Source organism: Falco peregrinus, chromosome Z (genome assembly GCF_023634155.1).
Source record: "Falco peregrinus isolate bFalPer1 chromosome Z, bFalPer1.pri, whole genome shotgun sequence".
Lineage (NCBI taxonomy): Eukaryota > Metazoa > Chordata > Aves > Falconiformes > Falconidae > Falco > Falco peregrinus.
The window spans coordinates 59,859,116-59,880,501 of record NC_073739.1 but is presented as its reverse complement, the minus strand read 5'-3'; the positions used below and the strand labels follow the sequence as shown (position 1 = coordinate 59,880,501).

The following is a 21,386-nucleotide window of genomic DNA, read 5'->3' as shown; positions in this document are numbered from 1 at the left end:
GGTTTCTGAAAGAAGCATGAAAAAAAACCCCAAACATGTAGAAATCAGGTTGCATCAGTCAGGAGACCAGCTGCACACCGAGCAGTGTCTTTGGTGTGATCAGGTGAATGCCTGGCTGCATTTTGCTGTGTGGCTTAGCAGGCTGGGCTGCTGGCAGTTAACGACTTTTAACATATATATGGCCAGTCAGACAGAGCAGAGGTTTGTGTCTTCAAAGGCCACTGCATGTGGGCTGGGAGCATTAGGTTCTCCAGGCCACTTTGTTGGAGTCTGTCTGCTTGGTCCCAGATGCTGCAAGTTTAGGCTTTCCTCCTGCAATCCATCAGTTTCTCCTCCAGCATTGCTGGGGGGTGACTCAGCTTCTTCCTTTCCAGGCTCTGGGAGGCTGGTTTTTCCCTGTGGTGCTTTTCCTGGTCAGTCACAGGCAGTGAAGTCTCTTCCACAACACTTTCTGTTTTCAGGTATATCACAAGCTGTCCTGCATTCATTCCTCTGTCCTTTCCATGACTTTTTTCTCTTTTATTACTGTTCATGATTCAATAGTTAAGTGCCAGGAGTGCAGCTTTACACTCCAATGCAAAGAAACTTCACCGTTTTCTAAAATGAAGGGGTTAAACCCACTGTGAAGCCAGCTGTGTCTGTAACAGTCTGTCTTTGCTGCTGGAAGAGTATGTTTTGTATCTCTTGCACTACGAAATAGTTCAGCGTATTATACTCATTGGTCATAATTTCTGTTTGGGAGGCGGGGTGATTAGGAAGATGGCCTGAGCAGAGCGTGATGGGAATAATCTGAAGGGGAAGAGGATCTGGAGCTGCTTTTGGGGGTGTATGAAGTAGGATCTGGCTGTGCAAGATGGGCTTGTGATGCATGGGGCCATGGGGCTGCTGCTGGAAGGTAAGGAGGCTGTTGGGAGTTGTGGAGGAGGAAACTGAGGAGGAAGCTGGAGATAGGCCAGGACTTTGCTCAGAGAGGGGATAAAATGCAGAAGGAGAAGCATGCTGCTGTGGAGGGGCATGCAGCTGCAGACACACAGAGCATGACACAAAAGGTTATGATAGTTGTAGTATTCAGTTGTAGGCAGCAGCATGCTATAAGAAAGCATTATTTTGTATGCAAAAGGGCCAGGCTGGTGAGCAAGGAAGAAAGTACCTTGTGAACTCATGTTGTTTCCTGCAGGCAACAGAAGCTATTGCTCAGGAGGGGAACCCAGGCAGGGAGTGCTGAGCGAGAGTGGTTTTGCCCTCGAAGGCAAGGAAGCTTCTTGTTTGTCATTCTAAAACGCAGAGCATGCATTTTTCAAAAAGCATATTTCCTCTTGGATTGAGCTCAGAGTTTTTCTTTCCTGATGCCAGAATTCTGAATTCTTGGGGTGGGAAGAAAGAAGAAAGGCGGGGCGGGGAGGGGGGTGGGGGCAGGGGGAGGATTTCTAATGGAAATCCTGACAGTCTGAACTGCTTTTGCTGTCTGCGGTATAGTGCTTCCTGTAACCTATATGGCCAAATGCCAACATGACATCTAATACACAGTTGGCTGCTGAAAGTTCAAGCGGAGGGAACTGCTGTGTTGGAGTATGCCAGGGAAGGAAAACTGAGTTCAAGTGCTAAATTGCTGTTGAGCCTGAGGGAGAGTATTAGTAACTTTAAAGTAGTAAAGTGAAAATTTCAGTGTTTTGTTAGATTGGTGTCAGCTCATCTCCTGCGCTACCAAGATGGGCATGTGGGAACCCATAGACACCTAGCAAATTGTAAATGGAATAGAAAAATAAAAAGTTGGTTTTCAGTGATCAAGTTTGACAGCTGATTTTCTCAGCAAGCATAAACATCTTCCAACAAACGGTGCTCAGTGTGATATTCTCATGCTACCTGCTGAGAAATACTTTACTGTGGCACATGCATGCTGAAGTCTCTTGCCTCCACCAGTGTAGGTGAGATGCCAAGAACTTCTTTATATCCCTGCTCTGGCGATGCAGGGTGAGAGAGTGCTGGCTGCCCCCAGAGGGGCCTGAGGGATAGCGGGAGGGTGGCATCTTCCTTTCCATCAGATTTTTGCTTCCAGGCCTCAGACCCAAAACCGATGCATCTGTTTGTATATAGGATGCAAACAGTAGAAGAATATTTAAACTCAACAGATTCTATGTTTTCACTCAAATGCAAGAAAAAAGGTGAAAGCGGCCCTTACAAGGTGGGGAGCTAACCTCTGCTTAGCTTCTGTCTTTGGTGTGCCTGGTGTGGTGGTGAAGGAAGTTGATGGGTTTGAGTCTTGCTTCTGTCCCCAATGCAGATGACCTGCACACTGCTGGTGTACAACCCATGAGGCCACCCGAAGTTCTCCCCTTCCTGCATCCCCCTTTGCCTTCTCACTGATCTCCTCTGCAGCTCCTCGCCGCCCACATCCCCGAGGTCGTCTTTGTGCTGCAGGATTAGTATTGAAGAGGTGTAATGCCATGAAAAAGATGGCCTTGTAGCCCTTATACCTCTTTGCTTAAGCCAAGGCAGGTTGTTGCTTTGGCTTTCCTTACAGAGCTGTGGTCAGGAGGCTGCGGTTTTCATTCCCATTCTGCTGATTCAGCATAAGCAATTGATGGTTTGGAGGGCACAGCACTCACTAGTTGTATGGCAGTGATCAAGGTTATGGTGCGTGGTGTGGAATGAATGTACTGTCTTCTCTGCTTCTTTCATGGATGGAATAGTTGACACAGCCTGGTACTTCTTTCCCTGACTCAGGAACCTGCTCAATTTAACCATCCACAAAGTTTCTCATTTAGCAGCTTGGAGCCTTTTATTGAGGTGTCATAGAGCTTCATTGGCTTTTAAGGTAAAATGTGGGAGATGACTAGCCCTTGCAGCTGCGCCTGAGCAGTGGCCCTATGATTGGAGAGGTCTTAGGTTATCTCTGCATTGCTGAAAACTTGTAAACATTTGGCTTTTCCACTTTAAGGTGCTCTATCTTGACTTAATTGCTGGTTAGCGTCTGCTGCATGGAAGCCCCTATAGTGTGGTGACATGACTCCACGTGACTGAGAGGCAGCGAAGAGGCAGTGGTATCATTTCAGGGCTTGGGAGTGACCTTACTTGGAGTCTTCACATCTCCTTGCTTCCCATCTAATGGGGACTCTCACCACATACATACAAATTATTAAAAGCTAATAGCAAATTTGCCCTCCCCACTCCTAAAACCAGGAGTCTGTAGGCTCACACTTTGTTACGGAGAAGTCCAAGCAGTTAGATCACACAAATACCAAAAAAACAAAACCCTGAATCATGATGTCATTCTGCCAAAGCAACCCACATCAAGCTAATAAACTGATCTTATTTTTGGCTTTTTCTGTGCATAGCAAAATATGCTTAATAGTTGAGTCTCTGGCCAGTAGTCCCCTGCACTGTATTCCTGTCCCTGTTCCCACACTCCAACATCAGTAATGACATCAGAAGTTCACATATGTTTGCATAGGTTTGGTTATGAATAAGCACCTTTGATTTGCTTAATAAGTGGGCAAAGACGCATGAGCAAATGGTATAGTTAATTTACTGTTGAAAAGAGTAGGGATCTTACCCTTGTCCTCAGCGTGGGGAAGGCAGTGGTTAAGGAACTGCTTTTTCTTCTGGTAACTGCTTACCCTTATATTACACCAAGACAATTTGAAAGGGAAAAAAGTATATACCTGTGCAGGTTTTGAGCCATTAAATGGTTGTGGTTTAAACTGTTCATTCTCCTGCCTCAGCTTCTGGTGTGCCAGGTACACTGAAATCTCTATGTGGCTGCAGTCTCTGCAGTGTTGGCAGGTATGGAGGTACATACCAGCAGCCATTCCCACCCTCAGTGGCCGTGCTTCCTATTTATCCCAGATCTCCTTTGCTTATGCGAGCCTGCATTGAATGTGGTGGTGCCCTGATTTTGGCTATGATAGAGTTAATTTTCTTTTCACTAGCTGGTACAATGTTGTGTTTGCTATCTAGTATGAGAATAATGCTGATAACACGCTGATGTTTTCAGTTGCTGCTAAGTAGTGTTTATACTAAATGAAGGACTTTTCAGCTTCTCATGCCCTGCCAGTGAGAGGCCTGGAGGGGCACAAGAAACTGGGAGGGGACACAGCCAGGACAGCTGACCCAAATTAGCCAAAGGGATATTCCAAAACACGGGGTGTCATGCTCAGTGTATAAACTGGGGGGAGCTGGCCAGGGCTGGCTGATCGCTGCTTGGGGACTGCCTGGGCATCAGCCAGTGGGTGGTGAGCAATTGTATTGTGCATCACTTTAGTTTTTTCCTTGCATGCCTTTGGATTTTATTCATCTCCCCCTTCTCCCTCCTTTTTGTTACAGTTATTATTGTTGTTCTTATTATCATATCCTGCTCCACTTGGATGTGCACAAGTCTGTGGGGCTGGATGGGACTCACCCAAGGGTATTGAGGGAGCTGATGGAGGTTAGCCAAGAAGGGCGGGAAGAAGGATCTGGAGAATCACAGCCCTGTCAGCCTGACCTCGGTGCTGGGGAAAGTTATGGAGCAGATCACCCTGAGTGCCGTTGCATAGCATGTACAGAATGACTAGAGGATCAGGCCCAGCCAGCACAGGTTTATGAAAGTCAGGTCCTCTTTGGCCAACCTGATTTCCTTCTACAACAACATGACCCACCCAGTGGATGAGGCAAAGGCTGTGGATGTTGTCTGCCTGGACATTAGTAAAGCCTTTGACACCAGCTCCCACAGCATTCTCCTGGGGAAACTGGCTGCTCTGGCCTGGGTGGATGTACTCTGCTCTGGGTTACAAGCTGGCTGGATGGCCGTGCCCAAAGAGTGGTGGGGAATGCAGTTACATCCAGCTGGCGGCCGGTCACCAGTGGTGTTCCCCAGGGCTCAGCACTGGGGCCAGCTCTGTTCAGTATCTTTATTGACACTCTGGACGAGGGGATCGAGTGCACCCTCAGTAAGCTTGCAGATGACACCAAGCTGGGCAGCAGCATTGATCTGCGGGAGGGCAGGAGGCTCTGCAGAGGGGTCTGGACATGCCGGACCGATGGGCCGAGGCCAGCTGGATGAGGTTCAAGAAGGCTCCGTGCCGGGTCCTGCACCTGGGTCACACCAGCCCCACACAGCGCTACAGGCTGGGGCAGAGCGGCTGGAAAGGGCCTGGTGGGAAAGGGCCTGGGGGTGCTGGTCGGCAGCCGGCTGGGCATGAGCCAGCAGTGTGCCCAGGTGGCCAAGGAGGCCAGCAGCACCCTGGCTGGTGTCAGAAGCAGTGTGGCCAGCAGGGCAAGGGAAGGGACTGTCCCCCTGCACTGGGCACTGGTGAGGCTGCACCTCGAACCCTGTGTTCAGGTTTGGGCCCCTCACTGCAGGAGGGACGTAGAGGGGCTGCAGTGTGTCCAGGGAAGGCCCACGGGGCTGGGGAAGGGTCTAGGGAAGTCTTCTGAGGGGTGGCTGAGGGAACTGGGGCTGTTCAGCCTGGAGAGGAAAAGGCTCAGGGGGGACCTTACTGCTCTCTGCAGCTGCCTGAGAGGAGGATGGAGGCAGGTGGGGGTGGGTCTCTTCTCCAAGACGACGAGTGACAGGATGAGAGGAAACAGCCTCAAGTTGTGCCAGGGGAGGTTCAGATTAGGTATTAGGAAGAAAGATACTATTTCCCTTCATGGAAGGGGTGGTCAACCATTGGAAGAGGCTGCCCAGGAAGGTGGTGGAATCACTGTCCCTGGAGGAGTTTAAAAAATGTGTAGATGTGGTGCTGCGGGATATGGTTTACTGGTGGACTTGGCAATCCTGGGTTAATGGTTGAACTTGATGATCTTAAAGGTCTTTTCCAACCTAAATGGTTCTATGATTCTATGATCATTATTATAATTAATAACATTTTATTTTATTTTAAATTGTTAAATTATTCTTGAATTCACCCACAAGTTTTACCTTTTTCCCGATTCTCCTCCCCATCACTGCGGGGATGGGGCAGGGAGCAAGTGAGCAGTTGTGTGGTACTTTGTTGCTGGCCTGAGTTAAACCTTGACAGGTGTCCAGGTAGGCATTGATCTTAATGTTACAGATTTTTCTTCCGTTTGTGGTGCAGCATTTCCCAGTGGGCCAGAAGCCGTCTCCAAGACACTAGGGCTTGTAGGATCTCTCCTTTCTTTTTCGCTAAAGACCTAGCCTCTGGTCAGCTGCTTGCGTTTGGTGGGCCTGGCAGTCGTCCAGGGGGATGGAGAGCAGCAGCAGAGGCAGGTCTGAGGCTCTGTGGTGTGAGTACTGGAAACAGCACTCCCTTCAACGTCTCAGCACAACCCTCACCCCTTTCCTACAGCCAGTGTGGAGTGCTTGAGACCACCACGTCAGCTGGCTTGAGCCGGCCTCATTAGCTCTCATCTGATTAAAATGGGATTACTGAATGATTTCACAGGGCTGAAGGTCTCATCTGATTCAAATGGGATTAGTGAATCATTTCACAGGGCTGAAGGTGTCTGTTACACAGCGGCTGAGTAGGAGGCCATCACTTTGGTTGTCTGTCAGTGGATGAAGCAGTCAAAAGGATGCGAATGGTGACCTGGTAGTATTCCTGCTGGGTAGGGCTCTATCAGGGAAGGTCTGCGTATGTGAAAGCCTCCTTGGGTTAAGCTAGCATAGTACATTTCTACAAATACTTCACATGTGAAATTGTTCAGGTAGCATATTAACACTTTGGAAATATAAGCAATAAAGACAGGGTTATTTTGCCTGGCTGGTGCAGTGCCTTTGGGCTGCGCCTTAATCCTCTGTGGTTGCACAGATGAGAATGGTTGATCGGGATCACTGCCACTGAGGAAAGCACCCTCCTGCACTGCCTGCATGGTTGGGCAAGGCTAATCCCTCCCTGCCTTCACCCTTAACTTCCTCTCTTGAAGTGGTGTTGCTCAGTTGTGCTGCCTCATGGAGCCTGTTGCAGTGCCACCTCATTGATCACAGCTGCTTAATTTCCTGTTTCTTCAGCAGCATTTAAAAGCTTTTTTACTATTTCCTAGGAAATGAGAAGATAGTTTCAGGCTCTGCAATAAATTGGCTTTGTTAGTATATTCTGTTGTTAATATGGCACAAGAGCAACTGCACAGGAGACTGGCAAAACTAAGTAGCGTGCCTTCGCTTGGCTAAACAAGCATCTGCCTAACCCCTGTCAAAGGATAGAATGAAAAAAGATTTTACTCAGGTCTGACCCCAGCACATAACGTGACATACAAATGCCTGCAGTGATAGACCAGTCTGTTGGTTTTCCATGATGTTAGCCTGTGCTACTGCAGTGTTTAAAAACCAGGAGGAGCAATTCCTTGCTGCAGGTCCAGGCCCTTAGAACGGGTAAAGTTCTTGATGCACAAATACAAGAAGGCTTCTCCTGTAGATAGTGTTATTGAGCTGTCTTCAGAACATTGTGGCACAACAGTGTAGTCTGCTGTATTTAGATTGATATTTCACAATATGCTGTAATGTTTTGCTTTGGTGTTTTAGGAGAAAGGAGTTGCTTTTACATCATTTGAATATGGAAGGGCCAATGTTTACTAGGTTGTTCTTAACACTTTCTGCAAGTGGGTAATTAGAGACTGACAATAAAATGTTATGTGGGCAAATTGCCTTCAGTGAAAGAAGGGGAAGATGTCCTCTGGAGACAGGCTTGTACCAAAGAGTTTTAGATGAGGTCACTGGATAAAAAAGTCATTTTAATAGTTTTCTGTTGTCATTCCTAGGCATCTGGTGGCATTGTGTAGCTTTCTTTCAGACCTCTGTTTTAAGGAATCCTTAAGAAATCCTTAATTTCCTCTTAGGAAAGGTAACTGGGAGCTGGCACCAACTAACAAAAAGGAAAAAATAATTATGAAAAATTATCATACTGATTTAAGGAAGTGGGGTAGAGCTAATTAAGAAGTAGGAACAAGAGTTATGCGTACAGGAGAAGCTGCAGTCCCAGCAGAGCAGCTGTGCTCAGAGACAGGGTTAAACGTGGGACAGAGCAAGCCTGAGCTCTGCAAGCCTGTAGACAAGTGCAGTGGGAAACAGTTTGTAATGTTTGCAAAATGAATTTGTTCCTTCCAGCAGGGGGAACAGACAGCAATAATTCCACAGGTAGATTGTCTGTGAATTAACACTATGATTTACTGTACGTCAGCATGAAGTGAAAGTATTTGTGGCAGAAAACTTTTCTTCAGTCAGAGCACTCAATTTTTGTTCTTCATTCTTTCTCTGGAGGATTGGCTTCTCTGCAGAGACACTGAGACAAGAGCAAAAACTGATCTGTTAAGAAAAAGAGATCTGTCATTAGTATTTATTGTCCTCCTGCCAGACACATCTCAAAGCAAACTGTCAACAGGAGATAATTGTTGTTTATCAGATTATGATGACATAAAATTATACAACACACAACTGAACTTTGTACTTTAAAGTTTTCAAGTCCATAGTGAAGACTTTTCTCCACATTTTTTTTTCATCTGTGAGAAGATAGCTGTAGTTTATCAAAATATGACCTGTAATAAATACTTCTCCAGAAATTGTTGGTACTTTTTTGAAAAAGTTCTGATTCAGCAAGGTCCTGGTGACTACACTTGACAGCAGTGCTGCAGCTTTTTGGGGGGTCTGAGTTTTGGGTAACAGCTTTTCAGCTTGGGGCATGCATACCATGAACCAGTAGTTTTCAGGAGTTGTTCAGTGCTCTAGTTTTGGTAAAAAGAGGTGGATGTAGCTTCTCAGTCCTGCTTGTGATTCAGCCCTAAGCCAGGTTTGCTGTTAATCACAACCAGGACTGAGTTTGTGAGTGATGGACTGGTAAACTTGAAGAACTTCCTTGTTGGCGGCAGCTACACTGGCATTTCAGATCTGGCTTCTTAATCTGATGATGGTGATTTTTAATTACCAAAGGGCTTGTGATGACTACAGAGAATGGCAACTGTACCATACCTGTGTACAGTCAGAAAAATACGTAGTGCAGTCATGCCAGTTATGCAGAACAGGAAATTAGTGATGAATAGGGGAGAAGGAACTGCTGGTGTTTAGTCTGAAACGGCTGCAGGGCTCAGCAGGATGAAAACGCGACTTATCCAGGTCTGTCCAAGATAAAGCAATACTTAATGTAGTTTGGCCAATCAGACAGGAAACACTGCATAAAATTTGTCACTGGTTCTTAAATGTAAGCAACGATGAAATCCCTTCACAGAGAATAGATACCACTCACTAATGGATTTTGCCGCCCCAAAGAATAATGACATTTAGTTCATTCATGCCCATGGTGTTGTGTCATCGTTAGAAAAACGCTGGAGGAAGGACTTTCTTTTGTGAGATGTCTGGCGTCCATGGACATTAATTTTAGACAGTTGGATGATGGTTTTTGTCTTTTGTGTATATTAACTCCTTACTAGTTAGGACCCAGCTTTTCTTCCTCAGCGAAGGAGTTTTCTTGCATCTGGCTGAGTATCTTTGAACAAACAATTGAGGAAACCGAATCTACTGCAGAATAGACTAGACTAACCAAACTGAAGAAGGTGCAAACAAGTCTTTATAGCTGTTCTTGGTAATCTCTTGGTATAGGGAAGAAATGAGGACTGGGTTGGGGTTTTTTTTTTCTGTTTTATCACTTGGTAGAAATGTTTGGCTTGGATGAAATTACTGGACAAACCAGAAGAATACATAAAAAGCACAACTTTCAGGCCACTCTAGAAGGTCAAGCACCTTTACCAGTTATTTGCATCCAAGTATAAGGTTGAATAAAGGGCTTTACAGTGTAGAACAAATAAATCTGTAATATGTATGTGATCTGGAAGTCTGTATTCATTTTCTGGATAAACTGGTTGTGTTTAAGCAAAAACTATTTTTCATACTTCTTCCTGTTCTTCTGAGTAAAATTTTGAAGGAAAGAGAAAGCAAATTGTGATACCTACGAGCTGTCCTTTCTACGTGTTTAGCTCCTTTCTACAATACCTTGTAGGAGGAAGATCTGTATTTAACTAACTGATTTTTTTAGCAGGGCCTGTAATAGAGCAAAATGCCACTAGCGTATTAGGCATTTTGACTGAATCCCTCATCTTTGTGCAGACATCATGTGCGCAGGGACTCTGATGTGGCTTTTTTATTTCCATAATGAAGCACTTCACTACTTTGATGTCCTCATGGGAGAGGTCCTCAGAGGAGAGAAAACCATGAATGTGAGAGACAGTCAAAGGCCAAAACATTTAGTCTGCGCTTCTTACTTCCAGCCTGAGGCCCAGCATGGTGTTCGGGCAGTTTAGCAAGATGGGGAGTAGAGGCTTTTGCTCCAGCTTCACTAGAAATGCGCTTTCTTTCCACAGCAGTCGATGGTCTGTTCAGAGGATCCCAGTGTTACCTGTGCACTGGTGGTGGGTACTTAGATCCGTTTGTTTGGGGCTGATTCATTACAAAAGCAGCTTATGGAACAGGCAGTATCAATTTTCTACTATGTCCTAATCTGGCCAAATCAGCATATGCAGTGTGAGCGGTTGGTTTTCTCCCCCGCAGGCAAGAAAAATCAATGTAGAGGTAAAAAGGCGAAAATGTTTACAATGAATGACTAAATAAAGCCAAATGAGGGCTAGCTAAACACAGGCCCAAGAATGGATGCCAACATTCCTAAGTATTTTAAAAGTGCAAGTATACACAATAATTAGAGATTCTTGAACATTTTGCAAGCTCTGTATACCTAGCAATAACGTGTGAAAACAACAGGTGTAGAACGAATACAGAGATTAAAATTAGGAACTAGGCCATTAACATACGCAATAAGCCTTTATCAAGGAAAAGCACAGAATAGCTCCAAGTTTAGATAAAACACTGCATGGTATATATACCAGGGAACAAATCAGTAAAGGAAGGTTGGAAGGGTGAGAAAGAGCCTTCTCCTAATCCTGGTGCTTAGGGCCGAATAGTGACCACGATAACAGTTACTACCATGCGTTGCACTTGGTGTTAAACTGATAATTCGTTAAATTTCTTTCTTTCTGTTTTTGTTTCTAGGCCTCTTCCTTATTTTAGGCTTGATACTTTACCCTGCGGGTTGGGGATGCCAGAAAGCAATAAGCTATTGTGGACCTTACGCTTCTGCTTACAAACTGGGAGACTGCTCCTTGGGCTGGGCTTTCTACACAGCTATTGGTGGCACTATTCTGACGTTCATCTGTGCAGTCTTCTCGGCGCAAGCTGAAATAGCCACATCCAGTGACAAAGTGCAAGAAGAAATAGAAGAAGGAAAAAATCTTATCTGCCTCCTTTAACTCCAGTGGGGAAAAATACCAGCGCTTGGATCTTAATCTGCTTTCCATTGACTGGACAAGCAGATCGGCTTCCCTGTTTCTACTATTTGTGTGACTGAGCCCCATGCATTCCAGCCCTGAACTACTGAAATGGTCTTTCTTCCTTGCTGGGCAATGAGGATCCGAGAAAGGATCCCAAGAAAGCAGAATGTAAATAACTGGGGATTTTTTTAGTTTCATTCTATGATCAGGACACAGTGGAATATATTAGTCTGGCTGGGGAGGTAATGAATCATGTATATAGCAGGAATGTTGTTACAGCTGACAAATTCTGATTGATTGGATTGCCTTACCCACCTTGGTCACTTTGAAGAATTTGGATTTAAAATAATGAAAGCCAGCACATATTTTTCTTTGATACAAAAGAGAAGCCTATTTTAATTAGGCTTTGTTTCCAAGGGCTCCCCTCACCTGTGAATATTTCACCACCACCTGGTTTGGTACCATACTTTTCATTGAGGTGCTTTTTGATATTGAACTTCCTTCAAGTACAGTGCCTTCTTGAATGTTAAGTGTATGTTGGAGAGAGAAAAGCTGACATGACACAGTTTACACCAATCTTTAAGCAAAAGTTGAGTCCCTGCCAGGTTTCTTTGTCTTGAAACTTACAGTTCAAGGTGTGTACCACTTGGTACTTAGGAGGAAAACTATTTTGTTTCCATTGACTAGACAGAGAAGCTGTTGCTACACTGGCTTTCACCTGATTTGGATAAAATTGTTTGGAATACCCATTGTTAGAAATATTTCTACAGCCTTTATTAAAACTCCTGAAATCTCAAGCAGATGACGGCTCTCCACACAGCTGTGGAGATACTCGCAAGATAATGCCAACAGCCCGGCCAGGGCTGTAGCCTCTCCTACAAACGTAGATTGCACGTTGGACTTCCAGCAGTATTATTCCTTCTCTTGCCAGTGGAAACCTCATTCCTGTACTACAGATCAGTCTGTCTGATGACCCAGAGCCACATGAGTCCTTAAGAAATTTACATTTTTCAGGAAGTCTTGCCAATTCTACATGGCTGGGAAGATCTCTTTCCCTTTTTTTTTTTTTTTTTTTTGAACCACGTGTAGTATGGATCCTTTTCCAACTAAATCAGCAGAAATAAAACAGGCCTCACCACAAATGACATTCCTTTCTCAAAGGCAGTTGGTTTTATTACTTGTGTTGCATCACTTTCTAGAACTACTTCTGAAAACACAAGGTATTTCAAAGGAAAGATGCAACTGTGCTATAGCAGCACTGGGGATAATTAATCTCAGAAGTAGTTCTAATGAAATACTGAGCGAACTTTGGACTCTTGTTACTTCTTGGTAATCTAACATCATCCAGTGATGATGTTGCAGTCCATCACTTCACTGTATGATATGATGATAGTTATGCCTGGTCGGTCCCTTAAAGTGTGCCATTAGTTATTTATAGGCATTTAAAAAATCATGGTTACTGTACAGGTAGGTAGCTGATTTCAGTATGCTGCTCAAGGCATGCGCAATACAGGAGCTGTGCAGCAGTCACGGAGCAGGGGCCGGACCGGAGCCGGAGCCGCCCCGCTGTGCCGGCGGCTGGCGGAGGGAGCAGCCGGGCCGGGCAGCGCGCACAGCGCGCAGCGGCCGTCCCGCACCGCAGGCAGCCGGCGTGGTCCGCACCTGCAGATGCTGAAAGGGGATTTGTTTTACTCTTAATTCAGCCTCTCCTTGCATTCACCCGCGCCTGCACCCCACATCCACCGTATTCTAGTTTAAAACGGGTAATTCAGTTTTAAATATTTAATTGCAAAGAAAAGGAAAAAAAAAAAAAAAGAAAAAAAAAAAAGCTGCGGTCTGGAGCCGCTCCCGCCCGCCGCCTGCGCCGAGCGGCGTTTTCACAGCCGAGCGCGATCGGCGCCGCTGCTGGGGCGCCCGCTTCGTCCCCTGCCGGAGCACGGCGCCCCCTACTGGCGCCCCCTGCCGGAGCACGGCGCCCCCTACTGGCGCCCCCTGCCGGAGCGGAGGCCGCAGGTGCTGCGCAGTGAGGCTGGCGGCAGCGAGGGGAGCGGGCACACCGGTTAAAGCCGAGTTACGAGCAAGATTAGCAGTTTCAGCTTCTCGTAGGTGGCCCGCAGTCCAGCGTCCGCGTGGCCACCGCCAGCAAATCTTGGTGCTGTATCAGGGTGACAGATGCTGCTTTGGACCCAGCACCTGTCGGTCAGCGTGCGGTCACTTCCAAAAGGTATAAAGGGCATATACTGCTTTGGCTTAGGGGTAAACAGTGACCAGCCTTCATGTACATTACTAGCTGACTTCTGCTGTGACCTGCAGAGCACTTAAAAATTTGTAATAGTGCGTTTTTTAAGTACAAAGGAGGCATTTTCAATGGCATGTTTTGCTTTTGTTTGCATTTGTAACCCAGAAGAACCAGCTCTTCAGCTTGTTGCTGGTATGCTGCATCAACTTGCTCTGCCACAGCGTAATCGACTAACTTGCAAGAATAGCCATGTTCAGCACGTAACACAGATGGAAGACAGGCTGGGAAAAATACATTTTAAAAAAAAATCAGAATTTCTTTTCTCAGGGTTCTGTTTTTCTAGCAAGTGGTAAGATGGTATATATTGCAGTTTTTTTTTTTTTTCTTCCTGGATGTTTTATAGGTGCAGGGTGCACTCATTAAATTTGACAGCTGTTTAAAGGTGTTCCTGAGGTTCACCTCTGCAGTAGCTTTCAAAGATATTTTAGGGGGCAAAAAAAATCAGCTTAAAGCTAATTTAATTAATTGGGGGAGGGGGGGGGCTGCAGAGAGTAACTGCTTCTTAATGTACATGCACTGCATAGAATCTAGAAGAATTTGCTGTGGATTCTTTAAAACCTGTGTGCTGATTAGCTCAGTGTAACGTTTTTGTGGTATTGAAGAATTCTTCAAACATCTGTGGTTTGATTGACTTGGTAAACTTGTATTCTGTAAAGTGCCATAGACCTTTTTTTTTTTTATTTGTAGCATATTTAAAAAAAATTATATATATATATATACACAGACTTGTGTGAGATGTGCAATACCAGGAATGGGTTTTGTTGTGGGTGGTGGTGGTTTCTTTCCTTAGTTTTTGCTTTTAAACAAGATATTTGAAAACAGAATTCCCAGAGGAAAAAAGTGGCTGGAGTTTTCATGGTGTGGACAAACTAAGGCATAGAGTAACACAACAGAATCACTGATTTTGAAGATTAATACAATAGTAGTAACAGCAGCTTAAAGATTTAACAAAAAATCTCTTATAGATTGATTTGAAATACTCAGATTATATAATACAGACAGTTCAAATGTGAAGCTCTGTCCACCTCTGGCAATATACAATCTAAAAACTGAAAAGGCTCAACAAAGTTTCTTAATGTGCTTTGTTTATAATGTGGCACTGCAAAAAACATTGCTACTGAGCTATTTCTCAGTTGTCTGTATCACCTTTGTATCTATTTTACTCAATAAAGTTCTCTGGATTCTGATTCTTTCTTTCAGCCAAATCATTTCCATTTTGCATTGTTATCCCACATCCTAGTGGTAAATGAAGAGGAGTTCAATTCTTCCATGAAAGAAGTGGGCACTGCTGCCTGCCTCAAGCACAGAGCCCAACAAAAGCAGAGCATGGCAGCAATGTATACACCACAGCCCCTTTGTATAGGAAGAGCAGCAGTGGCAATCCAGCTAGAGTACATTTTGAGCCATGGTTTATTTGTGGTACTATTTTTTCTGTTCTCGAGTCACCACTATGTACATTTGTTAGCATGAATGATGTACCTAATGTGTTAATCTAAATTTCAATTAAAATGTGAGTTTTCAAATGAGAGTCTGACTACCTTAATTCAAACATACTGGACAAGTTGAGCCACGGCAAGGTAGCTGAATTGTAGCTTTTACAGGACTTGCAATCCCAGTCCACTGTTGGTGTTTCAGATTTCCATGTGACTTTAACAGTTGCCACTTACTGATCGAAAGTATGTCATCTAAAATTGTGGTTACGTTTTACACAACACAGTTGTATTAAACAAACTTTCTAATGGAATGCATATCTGACAAATGTTTTTCAGTTTGCAATTAAAGCACTGCAGTTCCTTTCTCATGAAAAGGCGTGGCGAATGTTCTAAGACAAATACTGCCTAATCACACAAGCTTTTAACATGGTGTTTGCCACAATGTCTCTTACCTTTCACCTGTTAACTTGACAAACACTAGAGAGGTTACATGTTACTCTAAGCAAATTTATGGCAGAAGGAGTAAGGCTTTCAGCAGTTTAAAGAAAAAACAGGATCTCGCTTTTGTAGTTGCTATGGTCCGTTTCTATCAAGTAAGTTTACATACAATTACTTGCATTTAGTTTAATGACACTTGCAACAGTTTCTGCACTTCCAAGAAGTTGGTTCTCATTTAAACTTGGAACATTCAGCAACCTGCAGTCCAGAAGTTAGATGCCACTCAATGCACCGACGCATTAGTCATCTTTGTGGATTTCAGAGCAGGTATACATACAGCAGTTACTCTACAAACACAAAACACTGCCAAAAGAAATTACAAAGTACTGATTTATATAGCTAAAAATGTTAGCTCCCTTTTTCAGTAAGTTTAATGGGAACACAGAGTTCAATTCTCTTAATTGTGTGACTTCTGTGTTCTAATAACTTTCTTTCCAATCTCCAGCTAGTTTTAGAATGGTGATGCAATGAGAAAGTGAAGCTATATTACTAATACCAGAGGACAGGAATATAAAGATGTTGTCTTGCTCCTGTGATTCACTGAAAGTTTGTTTTCAAATAGGTGCCTTTTGTTTGATCAGTGGTATCCTTGTGTCAGTGAAATCACAGGAGTGCAGGAATCTGTGTCCCTAACCAGCTTTAGGTATCACTCAGGTGCAATGGGATCAGCAATTTGGTCCAGTTGAGAAGGGTAAAGAAAAAATAACTCCAAATGTAATCACATTATTCTGACCACTTCCAGTTCCTCTTTTACCTTAAGACAAAAAGGACTGTCCCACTGCCCAATCTGGTACATCCACTTTTTTTCTCTAAAACATCAAAAATACCTGCATAGCAAAGACAACAGCCCTGCACTGCAAAACATCAACGCGTGCTTTGGCATGTGTGCAATGGCTAGAGCTCAAACAATGTATGACTGTTTAATTAGGCTACAAACATTGTAAAATCTGCTTGCAGCACTGTCAGCTGAAACAGTGGCAGAGCAGCTGATGCCTGTGCAGCATCAGTGATCAGAGGCAGCTGTTCTTCAGAATGGCTTGGGCTCCAGCCAGTATATCGTGCCCAGCTCCAGCTGTACACATTTGCAAAGCAGAAAAGCAGAGTGGTCACAAGTAACTGGAGTCTGAAACGGGCCGTTTCCCAGGCCTGCTTTAGCCCTGTTCCAAGCAACATCCAACTTTTATCACCCAAAATGCATCTCTAGAATTTCCCACCTCACCAGGTAATAGCTTCCCTTCCTGAATCATGGGTACAAAGAAGTAAAATCCTGGTCTTCTCAACCCTTTGTACAGCAGCTCCTCTGTGCTGAAGTGTTCTCCACCCCTGAATGATCTAACAGCAATAGGTGGTAACGCTCACTGAAGCAGGACAGATGATACTGAGAAAGATGTATTGAGAGATGGTAAAACAAATTAATTAAAAGCACTGTTGTTTAATCACTACCCACTCATCCAATAAAAAGCACATTATGCTTCCATTAAACAGCTGGACAAATAACTTTTTTTTTTCCCTGAACAAAATGTGTAATTCACAAGTCATATTTCCCATCAACTTCCCCCCCCCCCCCCCCCCCAGTAGTGTGTGACACAGTACGTAGTGTTTTGCTGCCAGGGTATGAAATCTGCACCACTGCTTTTCTGAGTCTTCCTGATTTTTCTACTGATGAGAATAAAAGCTACTTGCAGGCATAAAATTAATGTGGAGGGGGAAAAAAGTACCAACTAATTCTTACACATTTTAATGTAACTGAGTGAAATCTAACACACGTTTTAATTATGTGACCCACTATGCCTTAATACTGATTCATAACCAGATACTCCAGGTGTAGGCCTTTTCCTTGACAGAAGTATCTTTCCAGAAGTATCACTGAGTATTTTTAATCACAGTTCTCCTCCTTGTGCTGTTTTCTCTGCGTGTGCATGCCTTCCAAACCTCCTGCTTACCACTTCTTCAGGAAAACTAGCCTCGGCAAACCTGAGGAATTACCTCTCAGCAACAGCCCTTAAACTGTGTAATTCTAATCATAAAATATGACTGGATCATGCTGCACAACTGTGCTCACCATTTACAAGAAAGTACAAAACCTGTTCTTATAGTCTGCTGCCACTGCCATCCTAGATCTGTAAATTAAAAAGAAACAGATCAAGTTGATGCAGAATTTCACTACTAAATAATGCATACATCTGCAAGTTCCTTCAAAACCTCACATCTGCTATCTCCCAAAATAATCCCAACTGTACCTCAGAGCACTGTTCTCTGCATTGTGCATTTGCAAACGTTAGTTATGTCACAGTGGTCTAGATGAAGTAATTTTGCCCTTCCAAGAAAAAACAGTAATAAATTCAGGACTAGACAGCAGGTATTACAGATGACATTGTATGAAAAAAAATCAAGAGGCTGTGATAATGACCAAAAGAAAAAGAGAAAGCACGACACAGCAGAATATAGAGATGTCAATTCCTAGGCAGAAATTAGGAAAATAAACACTACCGAAACAATGCTGTTTTCAGCAACTTCACTTTACTTTCAATAGCATTTTAGGATTCTCTTAATACCAGTAGAATTTCATTCAGTAATGACAGAACACGTTTAGATTTTAACCCTCGTGAGTTCACAGCACAATAAAGTGGGCTGCAAGTGTTTAAGAATTTTCTTTGATAACAGTTGAGTGGACTAATTCTCAAAACCCTGATGTATTATTTTGATACTGGACATTTCGCTTCCCCATTTCAGCTGAATTACAGCATTTATATACACAATTATAAAAAACAAGTGATACTTTTACATATATTGTCCACCCTGCATGTCATCTTCACTGCTAGAAGAAAAAAACCTTTATTGGTCAAAACTATACAGAGCAAACACCCAGGAAAAAAGTCTTTTTTTATTCTATGACACTGTGTTAATACAATAAATATACAAAACTTCTGAACTACTCAGACATGCAACAGAGGGACAGAAGTGCATTTGTACAGAACCATGACATTCACCAGGATGGCAGAGCATTGTTAGTAATTTACAAAATATACAAACATCCCCCAAATAAATTACAGATCAATGACTACTGACATTCCAGTGTTTGAACTTCATACTTTGTACTCAGTTTGCCACAATACTAGAAAATGACAACTTAGGTGGGTGCCATTGTCTAATTAATAAGAGACTGTAAAATCTAGGTTTTATTAGGTACAAAATATTTTAACAAGTATCAGCCTTCTGCCATCAAAGCTAAACTCAAACTTCTTCCTTTTGAGCTGCAAAGTGTCAGAGATTTCTGGTTTAAACAGTTCACATGTAGCTGAAGCCTGAATTTCACTTGGGAGGTTTAGATCTGTACATTCAACCCATGACATTACAAACAAACGCTCCCTATACACAGAACATTAAATATGGTTTCTCAAAGAGCCTTTAAACATTCAGGGAAGAAATGTCTACCTGCCAAATTCAGGTTGTATTCTTCATGGTTTTTTTCCATAATACATTCTAGTAATGTATGTTATAACGCAATCTTCAAATTAAGTTAAATTGCAAGGATGATATCCCTGCAATTCCTATCCAAGAGATACCAAGAGAATTGCTTAAATTTAGATCTAAAAGTATTCCATAGTAGAGTTCCTAGATACAACCCTAACATTAAGTTTAAAAGATTATGAAAAAACAATATTGATACACAGCTGCTACAAGGATGATGCCTGATCTCAACAGAAAATGGTGGCTTTTATCTGGAAAGATTTTAATAACATTTCACACAAATTTAAGTTCAATGCTAGCATGTCCACTAATATGAAATTTTAGAGCCCCTATTACACAGAATATTTAAATTGCTTTTAACTTCATGATGCAGAGAACATTTAGAAGCAAGTATATCCATTCATATGAACTTCAGCATAGGTGAAACTATGACATTTATCCAAATTCAAGGCGGATTTAAAGAAATCAGTGAAAGAAGGGAGACTAATGGGGACTTTATGCTAACAATACAGTAAATGATCCACGGATTAAGCTAAGGGGTTTATTTTCTGTAATGCTCTCAGTGTAGTGAAAATGCATCTATGAAAGTCAGTCCACATGGACAGCCAGAACATGGAGGGGCCTCCCAATTTTATGCTATCTTACTAAAGGTGATTCACCTTAAAAGCTGAATTCATTTCAGCCACAGTGTATACTTACACAGGCTGTGGGATGTGGTCATCCTGCTTTCATTTTCTATAACAGAGTTTGAAAAAACAACCCAAGTATTGTGCATAAGAGTCATGAGGCAATTCAAGGAGGAGAGAAACATGACATTATACTAAGACCTGATTATATTGTAGAATATTATGATGGTATGTACCATTGTGGATTGTTCAGTTCCGCAGCATCAATTTAACCTCTTAGGCCTCCAGTTCAATGAGTTAAATTTTAACTTTGTTGAAGATTTCTCAGTTTTCCAACTCAAAACAGTTTAAAAGCTTTTTCCACCCAGCTTAAATCACATTACAAAGATGGCTGAGTTAATCTTAAAATGAATTCAAGTATCTGTTAAATGCCATTGCTTAAAAAGCTTCAGTTTGGACAATATTCCTGTTAGAAAATTAAATACTGTATACTTAGGGTTTTGGACAAGCAGTAAACAAGAGTGACTGACCACACTAGAGATTTATTACCACTGTTAAAACACAAATCTACACTTAAAAAAAGAAAAAAACCAAACCCAAACCCAAACCCCAGAAAGTCTCAAATACAACAAAAATACCACTGCACGTAGAAGAGGGATGGTGGTCAAGAAACTAGTGTTCTAGAAATCCATCTTGGTTTCTTTTCCAGCAAAGTAATTAACCCAAAACATGGATAATGAAATTAAAAAATGCAAATATATAATCATTTAGCTCTGTGATTGAAATTATCAGTTACCTTCCTTAAACTGTATACTGCATTACACATTCTATTCACAGAGAATGTCTATGCACCATAGTAATTTCTCACAGGTAGAGAACACTCCATGAAAATAAATACAAACAAACACTATAAAGTGGTGCAGGTAAATTCTGGACCAAAACACTATTTAAACAAGATCAGATAACTCAACAGTATTCATGCAAACTTACAGGTTTATATCAAAAGACTTATCCTAAAAAAAAAACAAAAAAAACAAGAAAAGAATTTATAGTATCTACCCTACTTGTATTTGTCCTCCAGCGGCTGCTCAAATTGCAAAAGCAGTAGCCAAACCTAACTTTCTACATCTCTGTCTACCCCACTTCTTGTAGCAGAAATAGGGAAAACAGTTCTTACGAAGAAAAACAGTTGATCCAAGGTGCTTTTCTGAAGTTAAAAAAAGTACTGGAGTGAACCACTAAAAAAACTTTGAAATTTTTAACACACTTCTTTGATCGTTACAAACCACAATTCATTCTCAGGCCAGTTGTTGAAATTACTTATCCTTCATAAAATATGGAAGGCTTTATATTCTAGAATGCAACATCTTAAAGAAGGGCAAAAAACAGTTACCTTTTTAAAATTAATTTATAATAAAATAAACCAAACATTTCCCATTTTACCCATGCACAGCTGCAGGAGACATAAACATGCTGTGTGAATTTTGATCTAGGCTTTTAGGAAATACAGTAAGTGACTGGAAAACAGAGTACAATTGAAGAGAACCGTGATGACTTCTTGCTTCCCTACATTCTGTTACCCTTGAACGCGTTTTGAGCTGCGCTGGTTGCTGCTGTTGATGCGGCGCTGGCTGCAGCAGTTTGTACAGTTTTGTTGGACATCACTCCTGTTGCAAATTCCTGCTGTGCTTTCTCAAAACTAGCACCAGTTGTGCGGTAGAGACCATGCACCTGGAGATGTGAAAAAGCAGTGAAAACACAGTGCTGAGCCTTCCATTTCTTGGTAGAGTAATAGCAAAGTCTCAAACACAA

At 42.7% G+C, this 21,386-nt stretch overlaps 2 protein-coding genes and 1 pseudogene across 4 annotated transcripts in view; 2 read left to right on the top strand and 1 right to left on the bottom strand.

Moving 5' to 3' along the window:
• Nucleotides 1–14,733, top strand: part of LHFPL2 (LHFPL tetraspan subfamily member 2) — a 125,555-nt gene extending 110,822 nt beyond the window's left edge. For both annotated transcript variants that reach the window (XM_055790426.1, XM_005231069.4), the window contains one exon: nt 10,970–14,733. In XM_055790426.1, coding sequence (XP_055646401.1) covers nt 10,970–11,226 — 257 coding nt within the window. In that variant the 3' untranslated portion in view covers nt 11,227–14,733. The remainder of the gene's footprint in view (nt 1–10,969) is intronic.
• On the top strand, nt 11,278–14,733 carry LOC101910620 (uncharacterized; annotated as a pseudogene).
• A 3,245-nt stretch (nt 14,734–17,978) lies between these two features.
• The window catches only part of SCAMP1 (secretory carrier membrane protein 1), a 50,644-nt gene continuing 47,236 nt past the window's right edge, over nt 17,979–21,386 (bottom strand). For both annotated transcript variants that reach the window (XM_055790425.1, XM_055790424.1), the window contains one exon: nt 17,979–21,305. In XM_055790425.1, coding sequence (XP_055646400.1) covers nt 21,141–21,305 — 165 coding nt within the window. In that variant the 3' untranslated portion in view covers nt 17,979–21,140. The remainder of the gene's footprint in view (nt 21,306–21,386) is intronic.